Here is a 22,301-nt window from a genome sequence, read left to right as displayed (position 1 = left end):
GGTCTGCAGACAGCAAGCCTGAGTTCTGTAACTCTGGCTTTTCTAGAAATCGGCCTGTGCCCCTGTTGAGTATCCAAATATTCAGACCAAAATGGAGATAACGCCACCCAGCTAGTTTTGTTTTAAGAATTAGTAATAATGCATATGCACAGGATATGGCACGAAACAGGTACTCAATTAGTGATAATTACATTATTAATCCCCTGCCAAGAAAGGACTCAGAAACATACTCAGGAATCCCAAAATAGCTGCCGCATGGATGGATGGATGGATGGATGGATGGATAAAACTATGAACAAGTCAGTCAATTCCAGGGACCTGCCTATTTTTCCAGACTGAGCTTAAGTATCATTTCCTTGGGGAAGCTACCTTCATCCCAAGCTACACACATTTTCTCACTTAACAGTGCAGGTTTCCTACCAAAGGCAATGAGAGTAGCACAATTACATATGTATTTTTCCCCCCAAATTAAGAACAGGGCCTTGCATATGGTAGACGCACAACAGATGATTGTTGACTAAAGAAATGAATGGAGATGATCAGATGGAAAGTGATTTCTGACCACTGACAGTGCTACATCAAAGAGGCAAAAAAAGAGATTTAGGAATATTCCAGTTTATAAACTTTTTATTTAAAAAATAAAATTATAAACGAAGTACAGAAAAATATTGACACCTGTGATAACAAGGAAATGACTCCTAATCTTTAGGGCAGTTGTTATCCTGGAAGAGCAAAATCATGAGTTTTATAAAGAAATTTTGTTGTGCAAAGGAGGAATGTACTTTTAAAGGTTCATTTGTAATAGGTATTTGGCATTGACAAGAAAAGTATTTCTATCTATATATTCAACATTCTGCAGCATATTTACATTCAAGTTACATTTCCAAACTCTATGCCAAATACAGTCTAACTCACCATCAAAAATCCCTAAGATATTACTAAAATTCTGTTTATTTGGTGGGAGTACAGTATGACTTTATTAGAAAATAATTTTGTTCCTTCTAGATCAACTATATTTTAACTACTTCAACAAAATTCACTGGCCTTTTCTTCCCAGCTGAAGCCAAGCCTCTTCCAGACAAATTAAACACAAATTGAAACTTGGCTAGAAACAGAGTTATATAGTAGTTTTTTTCCTCCTTCCTTATTTAAACTTCCAATGGAAGGACACTGGCTCTGATAAATTACTTTTCTTTTCCAGTAGTTAGGACATATTATGGATACAAGTTGCAGAATTTTAACTTCTTTTTCAAAGATGGCTGAAGCAATTTTCCCTTTCAGTTGTTACCAAATTCCTCATCAAAATAACATATTCAGAAACCCGCACAGCTTTCTGAAAACTCTTCTCCATTTTCCCCATACATTCCTCGAATCAGATTACTTACTCATTAACAATTTGTTCATTTCTTGCTTAGTTTTTCTAAATTACACTAGGATAGCTATCCTAATTTCCTGATAATCTTACCATTTCATTTTCTAAATTATGATTTTATTAAAATCAACATAAATTATACATAGCTTCCATCTTTACTACAGTTCTCAGAGAAATTTATCTGAACTTCCTGGGTGGGGAGGTGGGGTCAAAGCTCCTCGGGGCCTGTCTGTCTAGGCTGGCTGAAATAAAATGTCAAGATTTGAAAATTCTCAGGCCTCCAAGTGATCCCAGACGAATCAAATATACTCAGAATGTATCAATTGTTCCTCAATTCTCTCAAGTTCATTTTTTATGTCTAGTAAGATAAACGAATGACAAAACAAAGGAGACCCATGAATGTCATTTAGTGGAGCTCATTCTTTCTAACTGACTTCAGGTTGTAACTTCTCCTCCAGTACATGAGGGCTGGCAGTTGGCAGCAGGTTGCTGAGTTGACACCACTTCTAATTCAGATTCACGAACAAAAACCACTGCATCACCACTTACGTTTATAAGACACTGTGCCTATAAGAACAACAGGACATGTTCAGTCACAGACTCAACAACACGCTCATACTCTTCTGCTACCCTGGGGGCAGTGCCGTAGAGCTGAAAAAGCGTACAACCCAAGAGAAAAATGAGCAAAGGATAAGAAGGCAATTCACAGGAAACAAAGAAACTCATTAATCTAGTTATTCAAGTTTTTAAAGGGATCTTTAACAACTGTAAGTGAGTTATTAACAAACTGATAAAAGAAATTTATTCTAAGATTTAACCTAAGCAACATTCCCTTGTCCCCATTACCAGAATTATGTTACTTATCAGAAATAAACAAACGGTGTGGCCCCATCTGATGTACTCCTCACCAGCAGGGCAGTTAGCACTAGACAGCATCACATTCCAAACCAGAGGGCGTCTTTAACTGTCCTCCGTTAGCCATCACTGGATCCCAAAGACCCACCAAGAAGGTGGTGGAAACAGTAATTTAGGAGCAAAACTGCCAGAGGTATTTAAGAATAATAACTAATCACTGGGGATGTGAAAACAGCATCTGACCTATGCAGGACCACGGTTACCAACATATTCATTAAAACATGTTTTAAGCCTCTAGAATCAAAGAGCTTTGAAGAGCAATTCTCTTTTTCAGGGGAGGGTGGGAGGTGAAAAGGCCATGGATACATTCACAGGTTCCCGCCAGCAGAGGTTTTTAACCCCATCTCACCTGGTTCTTATTTGGATTCTCCATGAAGACACACTGCTTCATTATGTAGGAGACAACAGCATTCCCTCCCAGTGCAGCCACGTGAGCTCTCACCATCGCAAACACTTCAGCAATAAAAGCATGGAGAAAACCACTGACACCTCCTTCCTAAATGATGACGCGCAAAAAACCAAACTGGATACATGTGTAAACTAATGTACATCAAACATCAAAGAATACATATTAAAGCATCTTAAGTGATCTTAATATAACGGACAATCATTTTAATTCCCTCCATAATGGGATTTGTTGCATGAACGAACAAACCTTTACTGAGCACATGTCTATGACAGGGATTACTATCTTCATTTTACAGATGATGAAACTGAAGCTCAGAGAATCTGTGACGTGCCCATGACGAGCCAGGACCACAGAGCTGGCAGACAGATGGCAGAGCAAGAGTTCTAACTGTCCCTCCATCTTCAGCACCTCCCTCTATCAAGTCGTTCCCAACATCACTCAAATAAATTGATGGTAAATATAAACAATGAGACTTCCCTGTTATCCGCATCTCCTATTCTGAAAATGAACCAGGCTCCAGTCGCACTTGTCTTCTTCACTTTCTCAAAGGTTTGACATCTTTTCCTGCCTCGGGGTCATTGCACATAAAGGTTCCACACCGAATTTTCCACCAGGGTAATTTTTACTCAATTCTTCAGGTCCTGGTTTACATGTGACTTCCTCAGAGAAACCTTCCTTATCAGATCTAAATTAAGTTCTCCCATTATATTCTCTGACAGGCCCTGTTGTATTTCTTTATATGACTTACTATTACTAGGAGTTACCTATTAATCACATGATTATTTATTTACTGTCCACCATGCCTGAGTTCCACTAGACTAAATCCCATCAGGTCAGGAACTGACTCTGCTGTGCTCACAACTACATACGCTAACACCTACTTCAACAGATGCACGTACTAAGTGGTCCGTACATATTAGTTAGGGAATGAAATCCAATAGTTTGGGGAACTTTTTCAGTGTTCAAAAACAAACAAAACAGACACCAAAGGCTAAGTGAGAGCTTAAAATGCTTTTCAACCTAAGTTTTCCACAAATTTTACTGGATGTTATTTATAGTCTAGGAAGAAATTTCCAACTTTAAACTGGAGGTTAAGGGCAAAATTTAATACACTGTTAGAAGAACCATTAGTCCAGGTCTTATCTTTCTGAAAAGCCACAGGATCCTACATAAAGTTTTGTACAGGTATCTCTCTTTGTAATTAAGGAATTAATAAGTGAGTTGTGTCAGCCTGCCTCTGACTCAATCATCACCTGGGACAGTTTTTTCTTTTACTTTTATCAGTTTTCCTCCTCCATCTCAAATCAAGAAATTCTGATAGCAGAGTAACAGAGACTACAGAGGGGTAATTTTTAAAAGATTATATAATTGTAAGCAAATAATTCATCAAGCAATGAATAAATTTGGGATATTATACCATACAGTTAATATTACAAATCTCTACTGAAAGGAAATCTACTGTGAAGTAACATTTTGGGGTATGGTTGCTTAAGCAGTAGAGAAGGCACTTAGGAAATAACATTTTATGGATTCAATAGTACAATATCCATGTGCTAGTAAGAGCAACCGGAAAAGGTCAATTCACCAATCTATGCCAGCTTCTCACACTCAAATTTCTTTGTCAAACTTAATGGACTTAAAAGTGTCACCTATTTTAATTCTACACTAAAAGGTTTTTGAGAGTATCTTAAGATAGTTTCTTTCCCATCTCAACACAATTAGAATATGATTTTAAAAAGTAATTTATCTTAAAGGAAACATCTATCTAATTAGTTAATCTGTCAGAAGTCACTCCCTCATTTACACAAAAACAATTTATGTTTACTCTGCACCAGGCACTGTGCTAGGTGCAGGAGGGTGAGCATGATATCAAAAATTAATAAGCAGCTGTTATTTCCAAGAAAGTATAGAAACACTGCTAGTGAAGCAATGGGGAAAAAGCATAGTTAAGTCATGTTTATAATGAACACACTTTTTAAAAATACAAACTACCGCTGAAGTAAATTTTGAAGAGTTTATTGGGTTTCACACCTAAATAATTTAAAAATTTCCCCATTCACAATAATTTGCTTAGCAGTCCTGCTCCACAACATAAGACAAATAGAAATATAATCTTTTCTTGAGTTTAAATTCCTCTGTAATGCAAAATATAATAGGCTGACTCTGATTCTTAACTTTGACTACATCAAGTAGAAGATTAGAACTGCTGTTACTTAAAAAACAAATTAAAGTTTAATGATACCCAGCCAGTGTGAGGTAAGAACCTGAACAAACATTTTTACACACTGATGGCGAGAGGAGAGGTAAACAAGCAGCCTCAGTCTTGTTCAGAGGAAGAAAACAATAGAGCTAAATGACATAAACAATCCCCAAGACATCTCTCCATGATACAGCCCCTTACTATTTCTAAATGTAAACCCTTAAAAATTGCTATTTAAATATATCTCAGGCAAATATCTACTGAGAAGACTAAGCTGTTCTTTCAGGGCTGTTTTAAAACCTCTAATCAAACATGGATACGTTTATTTGTTTTAGTTACCACATGATAAGGACCTGGAGTTTCTAATAACAAATGGGATTAAACCCAAAACAACTCTTTAGATGATACTAGCTGCTAGAGACAATCCAGACAGGTTATGAAAAAAAGGGGGTGTGTGTGTGTGTGTGTGTGTGTGTGTGTGTGTGTGTGTGTGTGTGTGTGTGTGTGTGTGTGTGTGTGTGTGTTACTTCTGGCAAATAAACAACCAATTTGAAACTTGTCTGGTTTTGATACTAATATCTTCAACCACAGAAAACGCACAAAAACAATGAAATAACAACTATAAAATTACCTCACGAAGAGAAGTGGTTTCCCGAATAAAAAACATGTTAATTATCCCAAGATATTTCGTTATTTTTGCTCCAGGAATGAAGGAAAGAGGTGTCATCTTAACCACCCCAACTGTAGAATTTGCACAAGGTGGAGAAGAGCGATTCCGGAAATTTCCTTCACCCACTGGACTTGCTTTTTCGACTGTCACAGCTAAAATTGGAGAAAGAAGAGAAAGCATCAAGATCATATGCTGGTGACTCAATTATTCCCTAAGGTTTCCAAATAAGTGGTGACAACATTCAGCTGTCTGTGAGGCTAAGCCATGTCATGAAAGAAATTATCATGCACTGCATGCAATTAAAAATAGAGAGAGAAAGAAAAACATAAGAGGAAATGCTGGAATGGAATCTTTTGGAAGAAAAATGGCATTCCTGCAAAAGAAAATGTTGATGAGGTGGAGCTACACACACAATGATCGTTATAAAAGTGAAGAAAAAGCGGTAGAGCATTAAAAATTATCTGCTGTAGGAACAAATTATTACAAGGAGAGTGTGAAAGTTGTTACATTTCCCAGTGCACTTTTTTCCATCTTTTTTTCAGACGACTTCATCATTGTCAACTTGTAGATAAACCATATCTTAACTAGTTGTAGTAGGTTTCTTTTCCAAACCTTCTCGATCAAACTCGTAATTTAAAAAATTCAACAAATGACCTTGGCTGTCTAAAAGTTGTTTGTTCATAAAATAACAAATAATAGCTACCACTTATCAAATAACTACTATAAACCAGACATATATACATATATATACACACACACACATATATGTATATATATAATCCTTACAACAACCCAGCAACGTAGGTGTTATTATCTCCATTTTACACATGAGGAAACTGAGGCTCACAAAACTTAAATCACTTGCCCAAGGTCACACAGCTATTAAAATGGCACTACTAGGATTCAAAACCAGATCTGGCTGGTTCCATATGTTGTGATCTTCTCTCTAAAACACAGTTCCTTCCCTTTAATGTAAAATCTTTCACTCAAATACCTCAAAGTCTACCAAAACACATGGAATATAGATAAAGAACATGTAAGTACTGATCCTGAGTCTAGCAGTGAGATAAGAGTTGACCACTTTCTCTCTGGAAATACCTCATTCTTTTATCACTCAGGATATCGCTCTTAGTAAACTGACAAATACCGTACACTACCTAGTACCTTGGGTCCTGGAAGAGTGTCTCTTCAATAAGAGAGCTCATCATTTCCTTACGCTAGATGATATAATATCTATTTATATACTTTCAAGAATACCTTCATGAAAATAAAATACTAAAAACACAACCCTACAGTTAAAGTTAAAAAAATCTAAAGGCCCTTCAATAGCTTTTGCTAAATGACCTTTAGAGTCTGCAGCTTTCACACTCCAACACATGATTGATTGGCAATGTTATTACTGAGTAGTCAGGTCTAGCCTTCACCACTGGGAAATCAAGGATATGCTTCTCAGATTGTAACATGGTAGAAACATCCGCCTACTTGTCTTAATTGATCCACGCCTTATGGTCTGAGCTTTCAGTTTAATGAGCTCTATCCAGCTGCTGCATCTGTCTGCAAAGGAACTGTAATCAACTGACGTTGCTGAAAACACAGACAGAAAACAAAAGAAAAAACAAGGAAAAAATATGGATGACGTCTCTTACTCGTCATAACACTCCTTCCGATGACGTAATTTAACTGTAACTTAGGGGAAAAAGTGGTCCTTTTCAAGTCAGGTAAGAGAGATAGTAAAGAGTCAAGCTTTAGACACTGATTTGTCCAAAACCAAGTTCTCGGCTGGCTGAGCATCTTTGGTGATGTCACAGCCGTGTGGTCTCTTAGGGGGAATGGAAGCGGGTCTAACAGAGAGATCAGGGAAAGGACCATACGCTGTGTTTTAACTAACTTCATTTCCCATTCTTTTTACTTCACACTGTTTTAGCTGTTTATATTCAGGGCTTTAATTTACAATCAGAACTTTGTGAATAATTCCTTGCCCTATTTTTACCCTGAAATCAAAAATAAAAATAATGAGAATCAAATGAAGAATACATGAAAAAAAATCACTAGTTAACTTATCTTTTATTAAAATATCTTCTTTCTACCAATAGTAACAGGAAAGCCAAAGGGTCATTGTTGTCAATATTCTATTTCCACATCTGATTTTGGCAATAAAGCTTCTGATAACATGGGGTGAGGGGCAAGTGTGAGCCTAACAAGTTCTCATTTTAAAAAGAATAACTTTTACTACTGCTGAGCTAAAAGACAATGTTAAAAAGCTAAAGCCTTATTTTTAGAAAGTGGAACACTATTAAAATGCTAAAAATGTAAATATTCGTTTAATTACTATTTTGTAAGACACATTCTAACTACAATAAAGCCACATTTTGGTGTCTATTCCATCGTCCAGTGCATTTCTCTGATGTCTGTACGCTTATGAATCACCACACTAGAATTTCACACCTTTGGAGACTATTTGCTTAATTAGACAAACTCACCTCTCTGTGCAGCTGGTATACCTGAGTTAGAACTTGCACTCTCCAGGTGTTCTAATAAGACAATATGAACAACATTAGCTTGGGTGCTAAATATAAGCCAGTATCTCTTCTTTGCTCTTGGTTAATACTCTCTAAAAGCCAGACGAATAGGAGGAAATCTTTATGGCTTCATTATAAAAGTAAACCAAATAGAAGTATTTAGGTTTAAAACGCAGTTTCTATTGATATATGAAAACTAGCTCCATTAATAAATACCATGCCAAGAAAGATTACTTGTTACTATAACACAAAAAAAGTTTCAGAAACTCTACACACAAAATATCAACATAGTAACAAATGTTAGTGGGATGGAAGCAGGACGTGAGAAAACTGAACAGAGAAAAGGGTCAACCTACTGGGAAGAAAAACTGAAATGAAAAACAGAAGGGAAATGTTTGTGGTGGAAGAGCCAGTAAGATTAAAAATTACAGACAAGGCAATGACCTATGTCTCACCGATAAACACAAACCTCAGCCTGACCCGCCCCCTTCATTCAAGGTCTTCGCTTTCAACAGCTCCTTCTGGAGCTATCCAGACTTTGTGGAACTAAAAGGTGACCGCTCTCCACGGAAATAACTAGGAATCCCAAACTAGAATCCCCTTTACAGTAAGCTCATAAAAGCAGCATCCTGCATTCTCCCTGATAGTTTATATTTTTACTATAGATATTTAAGTCATTGTACAAATTGAAACAGTACTATAAAAAAAGAAAACTTCATAATCTATTTCTAATGTTCAGGCTCTATCCACACTAGCATTATTTGAATTTTTGTTTCAAAGAATTTCAGAACTGAGAATATAGTGTGGCCAAGATAGAAATAACACATAAAAACACTAAGAATAATTTGGGTCAGCCAGTCTTTTTTTAAATTATAAACTAAGTAAATATACGTATTTTTGTCTCTGCTTAACGTGTTGATCTTTTGGTGATATTCTTAAATTAGCAGAAGTTATACTTTTCAAAAATTGGATTTATACAGAATGTTTCTGCTAACTGGGTGCAATGGAAGTATCTCCCGCACCCACCCCACCCCCCAATTTTTAAGGCGATGACCACAAGCTAATACCGGAGAGAGTACAGTGGCTGACAATCCTCTTACAATACAGAGCTGTCCAGTAAAAGGGATCACTAGGGGAGGTCCACAAAATGACTATGAGGAGATCACGCTGGACGTGCCCTGACCATCAGGCCCTCAGGCTGTAGTTCTAGAGGGAGCATCCTCCTGATTCAGGATCCTGAGGGGCAATGGAAGCCCAGGAAGCGATGGGACCTACAGGAGGAAGACCAGAACAGAACTGACATTCAGAGGCTTACCAGATCTCTAGGGACAGCTCAGCCTGGAAACAGACCCAGTGCAGAAGCTGGGACAGTAAATAGCCCACCCTAGGCTCATACATCCCAGGAGGGTCCCAGAGCTCTCGTATGCCCTGTGCAGTATAGCCTCGGTAAGTATAGACACAGAAAATATAGTCGGCATTAGGTATTCTGTGAAAGTTTTTAAAATGTGGGGATGGGAAGGAGGGGGAGGAAACTAAAAGAAAAAGGGAAAATTACTAAAATTGTCCCCTATACCTTGATATTATCTTGGTAATATGGAATTCTCTAGTAGCAACTGTATATAATTTAATGGCAAGTACCCATGAAAAGAGCTTGAACATGTAGAAGGTATCTGTTCCCATCTCTAAATATGTCAGGTGGAAAAAAAACAAAGGTATACAATGATCTGTAGAATATTTGTGTTTTTAAAAAAGGATAGAGTATCTTTGCAAAGACAGACAATAAACTGTTAAGAGTATCTGCCTCTTGGGAAGGAAAACGAAGGGAGAAGGAAGCTTTATTTTGGACAATGTGATTTTTTTTGTAGTATTTGAATTTTTCACCATGTACATTTAGTAAGTACACTTACTACTTTTCCAAAAAAAATTTTACGAAAGGTAGAGGAGAAACAAGTGAGGGAAAATATTTATTCCCTGCCCTCAAATATGAATGTGTTTGAATTAAAATTTGAAAAGAACAAAACTCTTAAATTAGAGACGTGGAGGGAAAGGCTGAGCGACGAGATTTCTGACCTCACTGAAGGAGAGCAGGTTCATCTCCTAACACGCTTGCCAGGATGCTCATTTTTTTCTCTCAGAGAAAAGGCCCAAGAGGAGCTGGTCCTGGCAGCAACTGGACATCAGCACCTCGGACTGGTTTGAACACCTCAAATATCTAATGACCTCAGACTCTCACTCTGCTCCTTCTGATTACAGTTTGGCTTCCCAGGTAATAACAGGCTTTTCCAAAGAGAAGGTACTGCAGATATTAGCTGTCTGGCTCACTGACAAAGCAGTAATTCTGCTTAAGAATAAATAAATCCGTATACAATCTCTAAGCCAATACTTAAAAAAAGACAACATATTTCATACTCAGGGGTAGAAATCTTATTAAAAGTCCTTTGGGCTTTGTTGAGGAGCTGGCACCCAGTTCTGGCTATTTGCACATCTCTGTGGAAGAGTTTGACACAAATACTTCGTATGCGAGGTCCACACTGTAGCTGCAAAGATAGTCTACATCAAGCCACCCAGCAGCCCACTTCTCTTACCATTTCCTTTCCCATTGAATACAATTTTGCTTTTTTAAAAAGTCACCAGTTACTGATAATCCCACTATTCCTCAAAAAACAACCCTAGAAAGTTACTGAGGCAAACAGAACATGCAGATTGACTATTCTTACTACACTTGAGCAATTTTTAACAGGCCTTAGCGGAGTGGGGAGGGGGATTAACCTAGATTAAAGCAATTTATTAGTGGAAATGAGCATATAGATGAAAAACAGGAAAAACATGTGGCAAGAATTCCTCCTCCCTCAATTATACACCTGCCCGTGCTTCCGAAGTTTGAGATGCTTCCATTCTCCTAAATAACCAACGACAAAGGTATGGGTTAGCTATGATAAAGCTTTACAATGACTACTCTTCTAACAACTTACTTTCTACCATTAAAATTTACAGATCACCTTTGCTTTGAATAACTAAAAAGTATTTGAGATAATCTTTTCCAGTCACCCTAAGCAAATTACAAAATTTGAAAAAACTCCTGCAAATTCTGAAAGGATTCTCTGGCAGATTAAAATATACGCCATCTGGAGTCTTTAAACTGTATGCTTTATTTTCCTGTTTAACCATTCTTAGTTTTAAATTATGATGATCAAAATTTGGTTTTATGTCCCTTTAAGCATTTCCATCAATCTATAATGCATTGATCAGCTATGTCTTATACCTATAAAATCTGGCTTAATGACTGAGTTAAACAAATGATGTACATAAACATTCAGTATAAATCTGGTCCATAATGGTCTTTAAATATTGGTGGATTGATAATGAAATTGCCATATTATAGTTAAAAATTACTAAGGCATAGAGAAAGACACAAATTGCTTCGATCTGGATATTCCACTAGTAAAAAAAAAAAAAATTCAACTACAAAGGTACACAGGTAATACACAGGTAATACATAACAGTAGATGACGAAAGACAATTAGCTGCCCTATTTGAGTCATTAAAGCTTCCAACCCCGGGTGTACAACATCCTAACTCACTTGCTTTTCTTCTCAATCCCCATCATTCACTCTTCCTCTCACTCCCATCCTTTGTATCCTTTTTTCCAAACAATCCTTGTTTTGGGTCAGTAACCCAATTCAATTTTCTTTGCTTTTCACTCCCTCTTCCTCTGACTCTGGATTTCACTGCCCTCAAGCTCTTGGAGAAGCTAAGATTCCTTATCTCTACTTCTCCATCAACTCTTTCTTTCCTTCCCACTTCTTGGATGAGGTTTTCACATTTTTCACTCTTTAGTTTCTGTTTTCCTCTCATTCTCCTTCCCCTCAGCATTTTTCTCCTTTCAGGACCCCTCACTCATTGCTGTGGCCACGGATAACATGAAGAACTTGAGCACTTTTTATAGTTGCTACCATTTGGTCACAGTGACAAAATATATCTTAAAAAAATAAGAGAGAAAACAGACATGCAATGAATTCTTAATACATATAAACATTTTTAGTTAGGATAAAGAATTATATATACTTGTAAGAATTCAGAACCATTAGTTGGCAGGAAAAAGGAAAAGCTAACTTTTGTAGTTCTTATAGATTTATATTTCTAATACAAGTTTAAAATAATGTGAGGCAAGTCATTTAAGTTTAAAAATTAAACTATCTTTTAAAATCAAATTTGGTTTAACAAAAAGTAATTCTGATAGCCTACCATAAAAATAAAGAAAAAAGCTTCAAATGTGTATACCTAATTATGGAGTATAATATATTGAGGGTGTAAGCAAACTTGTTTTCTTTTTTACTGAAATCCAGAATTTGACCTATATTTGTCTTATTCATCAGCAACTGCTCAGTGAAAAGAGAACTTCTCTCAGGCTATAGCTAATGCCACTGAACATGAGGATACCACCCCAGCATAAAGCAAAATGAACACAGAAACAAGGGTGGTATAAAAAGCTTTTCCTCTATACAGTTTCATCCAATAGTATATAAACACTAAAACTGACTTAATTAAACCCTTTTATAGCCTTAAACTCTCAGAATTTTAATGAAAGCAATTATCCTATTATAGATTAGATTTATAAAGTATTTGAGATCTATTTATAGTGGTATATAATTCAAACACATTTGTCTAATATAAGTTCTTAAGTCCCACAATATGGTATCAAATATCTCGAGATTCAGGTCTTTAGACATGTATCTAAAGTAACATGCCAACCTTTTATAAAAATTACATGCATTAATGAAAGAATAGACGAAACAGAAGTGTTTTAATCTTCTGTTCTTCTGTACTGACAAGTACAGGTTTCTGGTAACTGACTGTACTGCTGAACTGAATGAATAAGCATTTTCAGAACTCTAATGAAAAACTGATGAACTCATAAAAGTACTAACAAAAGATCAAGATAAAAAAAAATTAATTACATGGGACTGAGTGAACTGATGAGGATGAGTATAATTTTTGTGACTTTCTGTCTGAATTAAAAAAAAAAAAATCCCACAAGGACTCAGAGGCAAAGAATATACAAATCAATTTTCACTGCAAACTAAAGGAGCTGTTACAGTGGAGGATTACTGGACTGAATGTCAATATTATGACATAGTATGAGTGTGTTTCGTGTTTGGTAATTGCAATCATTGTTGCTTTTGTTGTGGTCATCCATGTACAATGCTTGGTGTCAGTCTATATATCTCTTGTAAAAAAAAAAAAAAAATTACATGCATAAAATTTTTAAGATCAATTACAGTTCATGAGAAATATCTTATTGAATTTTTAAAAAATTTTACCCAGATTACATTCACTCAGATTCCCTATTTTTACTATATTTGCTCCATCTTTTTTCATCTTCATTTCATAAACATATATATCATTTCTAAAGCCTCTTAAAAAACCATTTCAGAGTGAAGTGACAGATATTCAGAAAGCTGGCATGTAGATATTAATGATGAGGAAAAAACAGTATGAAAGTGGTATAAAAAATTTGCTATAGTCACCTTTTTTCTTAACACAGTTTCATATTAAAAAAAAGTAATTTATGGTGATGCCACATCATCTCTGCTCCTCATAGTAGTCATCAAAGAATTCTGATGACCTTCACATGATAACGTCCTTTAAGAAATTACTTACGCTCAGCACATTTTAATATTTCAAATCAGAAAAATCACGATAACCATCAAGGTAACACCAAATCAACCACAAATTTGAGACATACATCAAACTATTCTATTACCTTGAGAAACAAAATATATAACTAATATAACAAAAGATGGAAGGAAAAAAATTAAGCATGGATGGACAATTCAGGCCCAAGCTTACTCTACACTGTCAATTAGGAAACATGTTATTGAAGCATCTTTTCTTCATATAATATTCACTCATTTTCAATAACACAAAAAGATAAGGAAAGGTTTATCTACAAGTGAAAAGATGGAAGTATTAATAAACATACTGTGCATAGCTCTTGAGACTACTCTGTCAACATAAAAGGAAATAAAAAATTTAATAAATTATCCCATTTGTGATAAGAACATGAAAAATAAATTAGTAGTCAAAGTTTTCAGAATTAAAAAAGATAAATCTCGATCAGCTTAGCTAACTGACCTAACAAAACTATAAAAACTATATATTTATTTACTTATCAGTATTAGTAGTTAACTTTTAAACCTCTTGTGGTTGCAGATAAGAAAGTAGAGAAGTTCTCTGAGCATTTATTCCTCACCCTCACCTTTCTCTCTCCCACCTATTTCCTCTAAACTGCTAAGCTTAACTTTTCCCAGATATTTCTGTTCTCTATTCAAAGCCTTCCTTCATGTTACAATGTTCAATTACTACATTCATGATATAACACTCTATTATTACACTTTTCAGACCTTTTCAAAACCCATTCTATCCTCAAATTTTCCAAAATACTTTGAGATAACTTTTTCTAATATATACATCATAGCCCATGTTCTCCTGGAAAGACATGAGGAAGCAAAGACAACACACAAGCATGCAACGTAAACCACAATTTACATGACTTAAAAAAAAATAAACAGATAAACTTTTTAGTGTTCATTGATGATTTTAAAATGTAACATTCAAGGAAAGGCACATAGGTTTTATAGTTAAGCACTTAGTATTAAAGTTTTATGTATATTAGTATTAGATGTGATATTGATCATTATGAAGCTGACAATGGTGACGATGATGATGATGATGAAGGGTGGCATGATCTGATGCAGTGACTTTCAAACTTTTTGAAACCCTTTCTTCCAACAAAATCATATATAGAAAGCTGATACATAAAGCGTAGTGCATTGAAGCTGCTCTAGTTCAGAGGTAGGGGGTCTAGAGACCTATCTTCTCAGCCCCCACACCTTGCCTCCTGGAAGGTCATGAGGCACCTCTGAAGAAACTCTATGGTTTGGAGGAACAGAGTTTAAAAATCATTGGTTTAACTGATTTGAAGTTATTTGGAAAATTAATTAACAGAAGCTCAGTGTTGACCTCAGGCATAATTTAGCTTTTATGTTTTTAATAATAGGGACATGTTAATAATTGAAGAACCATAAACTATAGAAACTCAAGAAATCAGAGAATTTTAAAGGCTAGAGAGAATCTTAATCCTTTCACATTTTACAGATGAGGAACTAAGGCTTAAGTGGCTTAATTAGAGGTTACCTGGCCCAAGATCTCACACTTTATCAGTAGAAAAGAAAAGCCAGGTCTCTTGGTTTATTATTCCACCTATGGCCCCTCTCTATGCTCCTTAAAATAAATTGCAAATATTTTAGGGACTGTTCAGATATGACTTATTCTACTCAAATTCTTCTTTCCTTGTTTTTTAAGTTCAGAGTACCATTTGTGCAAAATATACTAATGACTTCAAAAAGCACCAGGTCTCATTACTTTTGAAAATATTTTGAAAGCTATTGCAGAAACTGTAAGTTATCAATATAGATATGGCCAATTTACAGAGTTTAAATCCAATCTTCTGCAGAATTCAGTAGCTATTAACAACATGTAAAGTTGAGCTAACAGGGACCCCAAATTCACAAATAAATATTTGTATAGGTTAGCAATTGATCAAACTTTTTCGCTGTTGCTGATTGGGTTTTTGATTTTGGTTTCCCCCTCGCCACCACTGCTGGGTAAGGATAAATGAAGTGATACCTAAAAGTGGTTTGGAACTAACCCTGTGTTAAATATAAGTTTCTGTAGAAAGTAGGTGTTTAAAAAAAAAATCCTATCTAGTCAGTTTAAGGAAGATTCTAGACTGTTCTGCTTTTTGTTCTGAAAGCTATGTTTAAGTTATTAATCTGAACTCAGATTATCTTTGGATCTGATTTTTCCTCTCTATTCTTTCAAGAAATTCTCTATGGAGTTCTAAATCAGAATTTTAATTTAGACAAAAAGGAAAAAGAACCACAGTTACCATGTTAGAAAGTTCAGAATCTGAAAGTAGCTTCTTTTCAGCTTCAAAATATGAGACAAGATCTATTTATCTACACAGGCCTTGCACTGATTTAGTAAAGACTCTATTGATATATAGGCAATGTGAATATAAAACTATGTTGTATTATAACTAATATGGTATCAGATAAAGTAACTGACAAGTAGAAACCATAAAATAATGTCACTTGTATTATAAAATGGAAAAATTAGAAAAGCCAATTTGGTTTTAAATAACAAATGCATCATTTCTCAGAAAAAAAAATTTAGGAAAAAACACAAACTACATTTATTGTGTATGTAATGCTACAAGATAAGGTACAGTAATTCTGAAATTTTTATAATAAAAATTACACTGAAATCAGAAGAGAAATGGAAAAAACCACCTCCCACTTTTCTCCAAAGATGGTACAGATCTAAGTAGATCTACTGCTACTGAATTAGGGGACAATCATTTTGCATTTGAAAAAATGTTCCTCAAATATAACCAAGACACCCAAAAGACAGAAAGCTCATCCCTTTCTCACTTGTACTAACCTCCACCCAAAACCTCTCCACATAGCTTCTGAAGAAAATAAGTATTGTTTGTCTATGAAAATCTAAAAATTTTTGCAGAAGGTTAGTGTTGCTAGAAAAAAATTTACCAGATAGAATATAAATATCAAAATATACCATATGTGAGTACTTTGGGAAATCCAAATCTCTGAAAATAAAACTTTAATACATTTGAGTTACAAGAATGGAATATCATACAAAAAATTACCTTAATAAGTTATGATGAGTTTACTTGAGAAATTAAAATAAAAGGAACATTACTCTCTCCCCTTTATGAACATGAAGAAACATACAATGAGGAAATGAAGAATAAATCTCCATCTCAAAATTAAGTTAAGATTACCTACAGTGAAGAAGCAAGTGAAAGGATCTAGAAACTAGTATTTGTGCTTGCATTTCCCTTACTTAACCAACCTTTAGCCGGTGGAAAAGGATGAGAAGGAAGTGAATCTGAACAGAGTTCGAGGGGAAACTGCAGAAGTTCTTCATTATCTGTAGAGGCTTGAGAGGCAGGAAAAGCACAAGTTAATTAGTAATGATCTCTTACTAATTTTTAAAAAATTACTCTGGGATAACATATAAATTTCCCCCCAACTCAATTAATTCTGGTTGTTTTGTCCTTGCTTTCTCCCATGGGGGTCCTTCACCTGCAGACATTGAGAGTGGTTGCTATCTTCTCTGGTGGGGCTGTTGTGAGATTTAGAAAGGATAATGTATATAAATCTCTTAGCACAGTGCCTGGCAAAGAATAAGCACTCACTAATGATTATTATTATCCTACTTTTTGTACTATACTAGTTCTATGACACTTAAACCAGTTTTTATCTATCTTTTTTGATAAATATCTGGACATATAATCATTTAATACATCTATCTGACATTAATTCAATGCTATAGATGTTGGATATATTCAACTTAAAACATTTTAGATTAATCATGAATATTTATTTAGCCAGTAAGTCATTAAACTTTAAAAAGTATACTATTTCCCTTGTCTTTTTTTTCAGAACACACAAATGGTTTCTAAGATTTTGCATTTCTTTGGAATATATTAAGCATGGTACTTCCTAAATTTTACTGGATAAAGAACAACTCTGAGAATCTGCTGAACACTATGGGACCTTTCCTGAGAAAAACCCATGGTACTTGCTACATCAGTTGGTTCTCAGATGCCTTGAGGACCTCCCCAGAGTTCCTAGGATAGGGGCCTCTAAATTACTGCAGAACTAATGTTATACGCTAACTCTAAAAAACAGCATTTTCTATGTAAATAGCAGCCAACCACGTATTCATGTGTGAAAAATATCGTCAGCCATATGCTTATCCACACAGTTATCTTGATAAAGAAAACAGAAAAAGTGACAGTATCTTGTCAAGAAACACGTCATTTATTTATTCTACCTATCCTCTATATTTTATCACTGAACTATAACACAGACAAACATGAACTATGCTCACATCTACCATAGGTTTACCTCTTTGCAATGACTTCTCAGCATGTGTTTTTGTGGTCTGTAAAGCCTGATTTTTGTCAAAAGTTATTGCAACTGCTGTGACTGTAACCTAGAATCACAGAAACAATATGATTAGCAAAATAATCATTCCCCAAATAAGCTTCTTATAAATCTTTTTCAGTACCACGGAACAACTTATACAAACTGGCTAATTTGCCTTTCCTGGTTAAGATTCTCAATCAGAACTGCACATAAACTCAGACATTCAGACTACAACTAAGCCCAACATGTACACCTAAACGTAGGTATTCCAGAAAGAGCTCAAAAACCCTCTCTAAAAGATGGGGTGTGGAGAAGTCGCACAGAAGCACACCTTCTAGTGTACATACACTGGATCACACATATGAGTCCACCTTCAGATAACTAGAGTTCCCAAAAGTGAAACAGACAGACAAGGTCTGACTCATACTAGTACGTTTAAAAATATTTTGAAGTAAAGCAGCTTATACTTCTTTAATTATGGCAAATGTATAATATTAAAACAGACCAAAGTTATAAGTCTTCTTTAATAACAGACTGAACCTTAGTTACCTGAATTAATTCATCTTCAGGGAGAGATACTGTAAAATTTACATGGCAAAGGCAGCAGGGGATCATAGACCGTAGTTTAAAATACAGGCTCTACACAAAAGAAAATATTAGTAATATCATTTCTTTTAATTTAAAAATTTATAAAAACTGATCTTTTAATGTACATTATACTATGGCAAATAAAGTTGAGAAGATTAAAACACTTCTGTTTTGTCTATTCTTTCATTAAGAATACATATTTAATATCTAAGCAGACAATAAGATTTAATCATATTTCTAAGTCATAAAAAAAGGGTTTTTTTAAATTTACAAATATAGATTTTTATGAAGTTTAACACTATGAAATAACTTAAAATATATTCCTTTTATAGTGTGGCATATTAAGATGGAGAGGACATCTTTAGCATTTTACTTGATGGCAGGTTAAGATTGATAAGTAAATAAAAATAATTCGACCTACAACTGTGTAAGATATTCCAGACAATATAAATACTTTTCTTCTTTTATTTCATGATACTGAGGAGTTTTAGCTAAAGTATAGTTAGTCAAAAGGTTCCTACCTTGAGCAAGTTTTCACAGAGATCATTAAAATTCTTATTGAGGGCTTGATTAGTTAGATTAAGGCTGCTTAATCGGATTACTCTTACTGATGTGAACATCTAAATATGGGGAGATATAATGGCATGTCATTTCATTATTCTGAACTAAATACTGTAACAGAAAATAAACAATCATAACTACTGTGGTATTTTTTTAAAAGATAAGATTTTAATTGCAGTAAAGAGGCCGAAAAGAAAACATATATTAAGAAAAAACTTGCTAAAATCACATATGCTATATTTGCTTAAAATTAAGAATAAAAGGTTTACCTGTATTTCAGATGTCCAATTATTTATACCAGGCATAATTTCTGTATTACAACTATAAAAGCCTGTCAAAATAAATTATAGGTAAAACATATGATAACATTTCATTTATTTTTGTGTTAAAGAATAACATTTTTCGGGCTTCCCTGATGACGCAGTGGTTAAGAGTCTGCCTGCCAATGCAGGGGACACGGGTTCGAGCCCTGGTCTGGGAAGATCCCACATGCTGTGGAGCAACTAAGCCCGTGCACCACAACTACTGAGCCTGCACTTTAGAGCCCGCGAGCAACAACTACTGAGTCCACGTGCCACAACTACTGAAGCCCACGCGCCTAGAGCCCGAGCTCTGCAACAAGAGAAGCCAGCGCAATGAGAAGCCCACGCACTGCAACAAAGAGTAGCCCCTGCTCGCTGCAACTAGAGAAAGCCACATGCAGCAACGAAGACCCAATGCAGCCAAAAATGAATAATAAATAAATTAATTTTAAAAAAAAAAAGAATAACATTTTTCAATTATTACATGAAGTTCTAACTGTAAGATCCATTCATTCTTTTTTTCTAAAACTCTATACCTCTGGGAAACTTTAGACCATGTTAATAAATTATTATGGTTTTTTTGTAATGCATAAACATAAAAGGATTAAAAATCAGTTCCCCTAAGTTCTAATGTAAATATTTTTAAACGATGTGTTTTCAATCTTGGAGCAGCAAAGAACATGACAGAAGGTAACACTGATAAAGCCGTTAAAATAAAGTTAGTGCTATAATAATTATGAACCGAAATATTGATATGCAAAACTAGTCTCATCTCCAGGTAATTTTTCTCTGTTCACCTGAAGGAGGCGGAACATCAGTGAGTAGAGAATGTACGTCTTCCATAGCATCTGTGTCATCGATCTGAAAATGAAAAGATTGAACCTATCACATAAGTAGTAAATATATAATTGTTTCAAATTTTTAAAAATTGTTTTTATTATTTATTAAATAGAAAACATAAGAGTCAAGGAGAAGTAGGGCCATTTTTCCCTAAGTTAAAATATAAAACTTGAAAAAATTTTTCTACTATCTATAAATTTTTCCACAGTAATTATAAATACTTCTAAAAGAAATATTTTACATTATAAAGTATACTGAGTTTAAAAACAACGAGCCTTTTCTCAAGTCTTTATGAGGGCATGTTTCAAAAGATTTACAAAGATAACAAGCAATCATTATCTCTATTTATTTACATTAATAAAGTGCAATTAAAAAAAATCTTCTGACTAAATACAGAACTGCTTTAAAATAAAATTACGTAGGGATAAATTTAAAGGCACGTCTTAAAAGAATAAGTACAAATTCCATTTTTCCTACATCACAATATTCTGTTGTGAATTATAAGTAATGAACATATCCAACTGGACATATATTGACATTCATCTGTACATTGGGGATCTAAGTCCTGACTTACACCCAAGATGTCAAGAACCACTTTCACTTCCACTTTGCTTTAGCCACTCACAGTCATGGTCATAACTCGACTGTGGTATTCCCCAAAACATTCTACACTCAGATCTCCAGCATTCTCCAACTATAACCCCCATCTCTCTTACTGAATCTACACCTTGCCCTCTTCTGCCCATACTCCAAGCACTTCTGTTCTCTACTTAGCCAGGATCCCTGGATCAGAAAATATGAAAAATGCTCTGGATCAAAGTGAAAATAACCCTCATCTGGAGGGTTTGTTAAACAGATTCCTGGGCCCCACCTTGAAATTTTCATTTACTAGGTCTGAAGTAGGGGCCCCAGAGTTTGCATTTCTTACAAGCTCCCAGGTGTTGCTGATGCCACCATCACAGGGCACTTTGAGTACAACTGCTCTAAACTGTACCCTGGAACTTTTTACTCCTTAACCTTTTACCAACCTCCACTTTTTTTCTCCATTCGCAGACTGTAGAGATTATGAGAAAGAGGCACAAATTCATATAGTTTGAGTTTTCTACAAGGTAACACTCTCACCTCAGTTAAGCCTTGAGCATCTCCCACAGCTGACATCCTGATCACATTCAAGGGCACTATTCTAGACTCTTCAAACCTCCAGTCCCATCCCAATACAACTCTACTGTCACCTTCCTGCTTTACTGAGATCCAGGCATCTGATTTTTTTCTCTCAACTGGCACCTTACCAGAAAACATTTCTAAGTATCCTCATTTATTTTCCTTTCCTTCAGTATCAAAGGAAGATCGTCTATCCTTTCAAAGCTAACCATTCTACAGGGGAGTGCATGGGAAGAAGATCTGTGAGGGCACAGGCTCCATAAACCTTTCATGTCACATTTATTCTCCAAGAAAGTTAGTTCATCCTGGATGCGTTTTTACAATGAAAGTTCAATTACACCCTCTGAATTCAGTAAAAAAACACTACACTCAGAATTCACAGTGCTTATATTATTGTGTTACATGTAAAAATGTTATAATTATAGTAATGTTATGACATATAAAGCAGGTAATAATTAGAGTAAGTGAAAGAGAGAACCTTCTTATTGAAATTAATCCAAGTTTACAAAAAAAGCTCCAAAAGTTTAATATTTTAATTATATTTCAACCCAAACACTATAATTTTTCCAAAACTAATTTTCCAAAACTTTTTTAACTTTTATTTAAACAAAAGATATATTACCAAGTTTGTTGTAATTTCTATAATAAAATATTCTTTTGATATTTTTAACAGTTGTAATGATACAAAAATATCACATCAATTTAGGACCTGACTGTAAAAATATATATCTTATCTTCCAAAATC

At 34.9% G+C, this 22,301-nt stretch overlaps 1 protein-coding gene across 13 annotated transcripts in view; it reads right to left on the bottom strand.

Annotated features, from left to right (window-relative positions):
- Positions 1-609: 609 nt before the first annotated feature.
- The window catches only part of C2CD5 (C2 calcium dependent domain containing 5), an 82,295-nt gene continuing 60,603 nt past the window's right edge, over positions 610-22,301 (bottom strand). For 4 of the 13 annotated variants that reach the window (XM_057556175.1, XM_057556178.1, XM_057556177.1 and 1 more), the window contains 11 exons: positions 20,353-20,416; positions 19,523-19,584; positions 19,214-19,312; positions 18,654-18,743; positions 18,084-18,171; positions 17,023-17,109; positions 8,047-8,097; positions 7,049-7,150; positions 5,528-5,718; positions 2,637-2,783; positions 610-1,939 (listed from right to left, as the gene is read on the bottom strand). In XM_057556175.1, the coding sequence (XP_057412158.1) occupies positions 1,808-1,939; positions 2,637-2,783; positions 5,528-5,718; positions 7,049-7,150; positions 8,047-8,097; positions 17,023-17,109; positions 18,084-18,171; positions 18,654-18,743; positions 19,214-19,312; positions 19,523-19,584; positions 20,353-20,416 (1,113 nt within the window). In that variant the 3' untranslated portion in view covers positions 610-1,807. The remainder of the gene's footprint in view (positions 1,940-2,636; positions 2,784-5,527; positions 5,719-7,048; positions 7,151-8,046; positions 8,098-17,022; positions 17,110-18,083; positions 18,172-18,653; positions 18,744-19,213; positions 19,313-19,522; positions 19,585-20,352; positions 20,417-22,301) is intronic. The other 9 variants (XM_057556176.1, XM_057556180.1, XM_057556183.1 and 6 more) reach the window with 4 other exon arrangements.

Source organism: Balaenoptera acutorostrata, chromosome 11 (genome assembly GCF_949987535.1).
Source record: "Balaenoptera acutorostrata chromosome 11, mBalAcu1.1, whole genome shotgun sequence".
Lineage (NCBI taxonomy): Eukaryota > Metazoa > Chordata > Mammalia > Artiodactyla > Balaenopteridae > Balaenoptera > Balaenoptera acutorostrata.
Note: the sequence above shows the minus strand (reverse complement) of the source record. Positions and strands in the feature narration are given on the sequence as shown.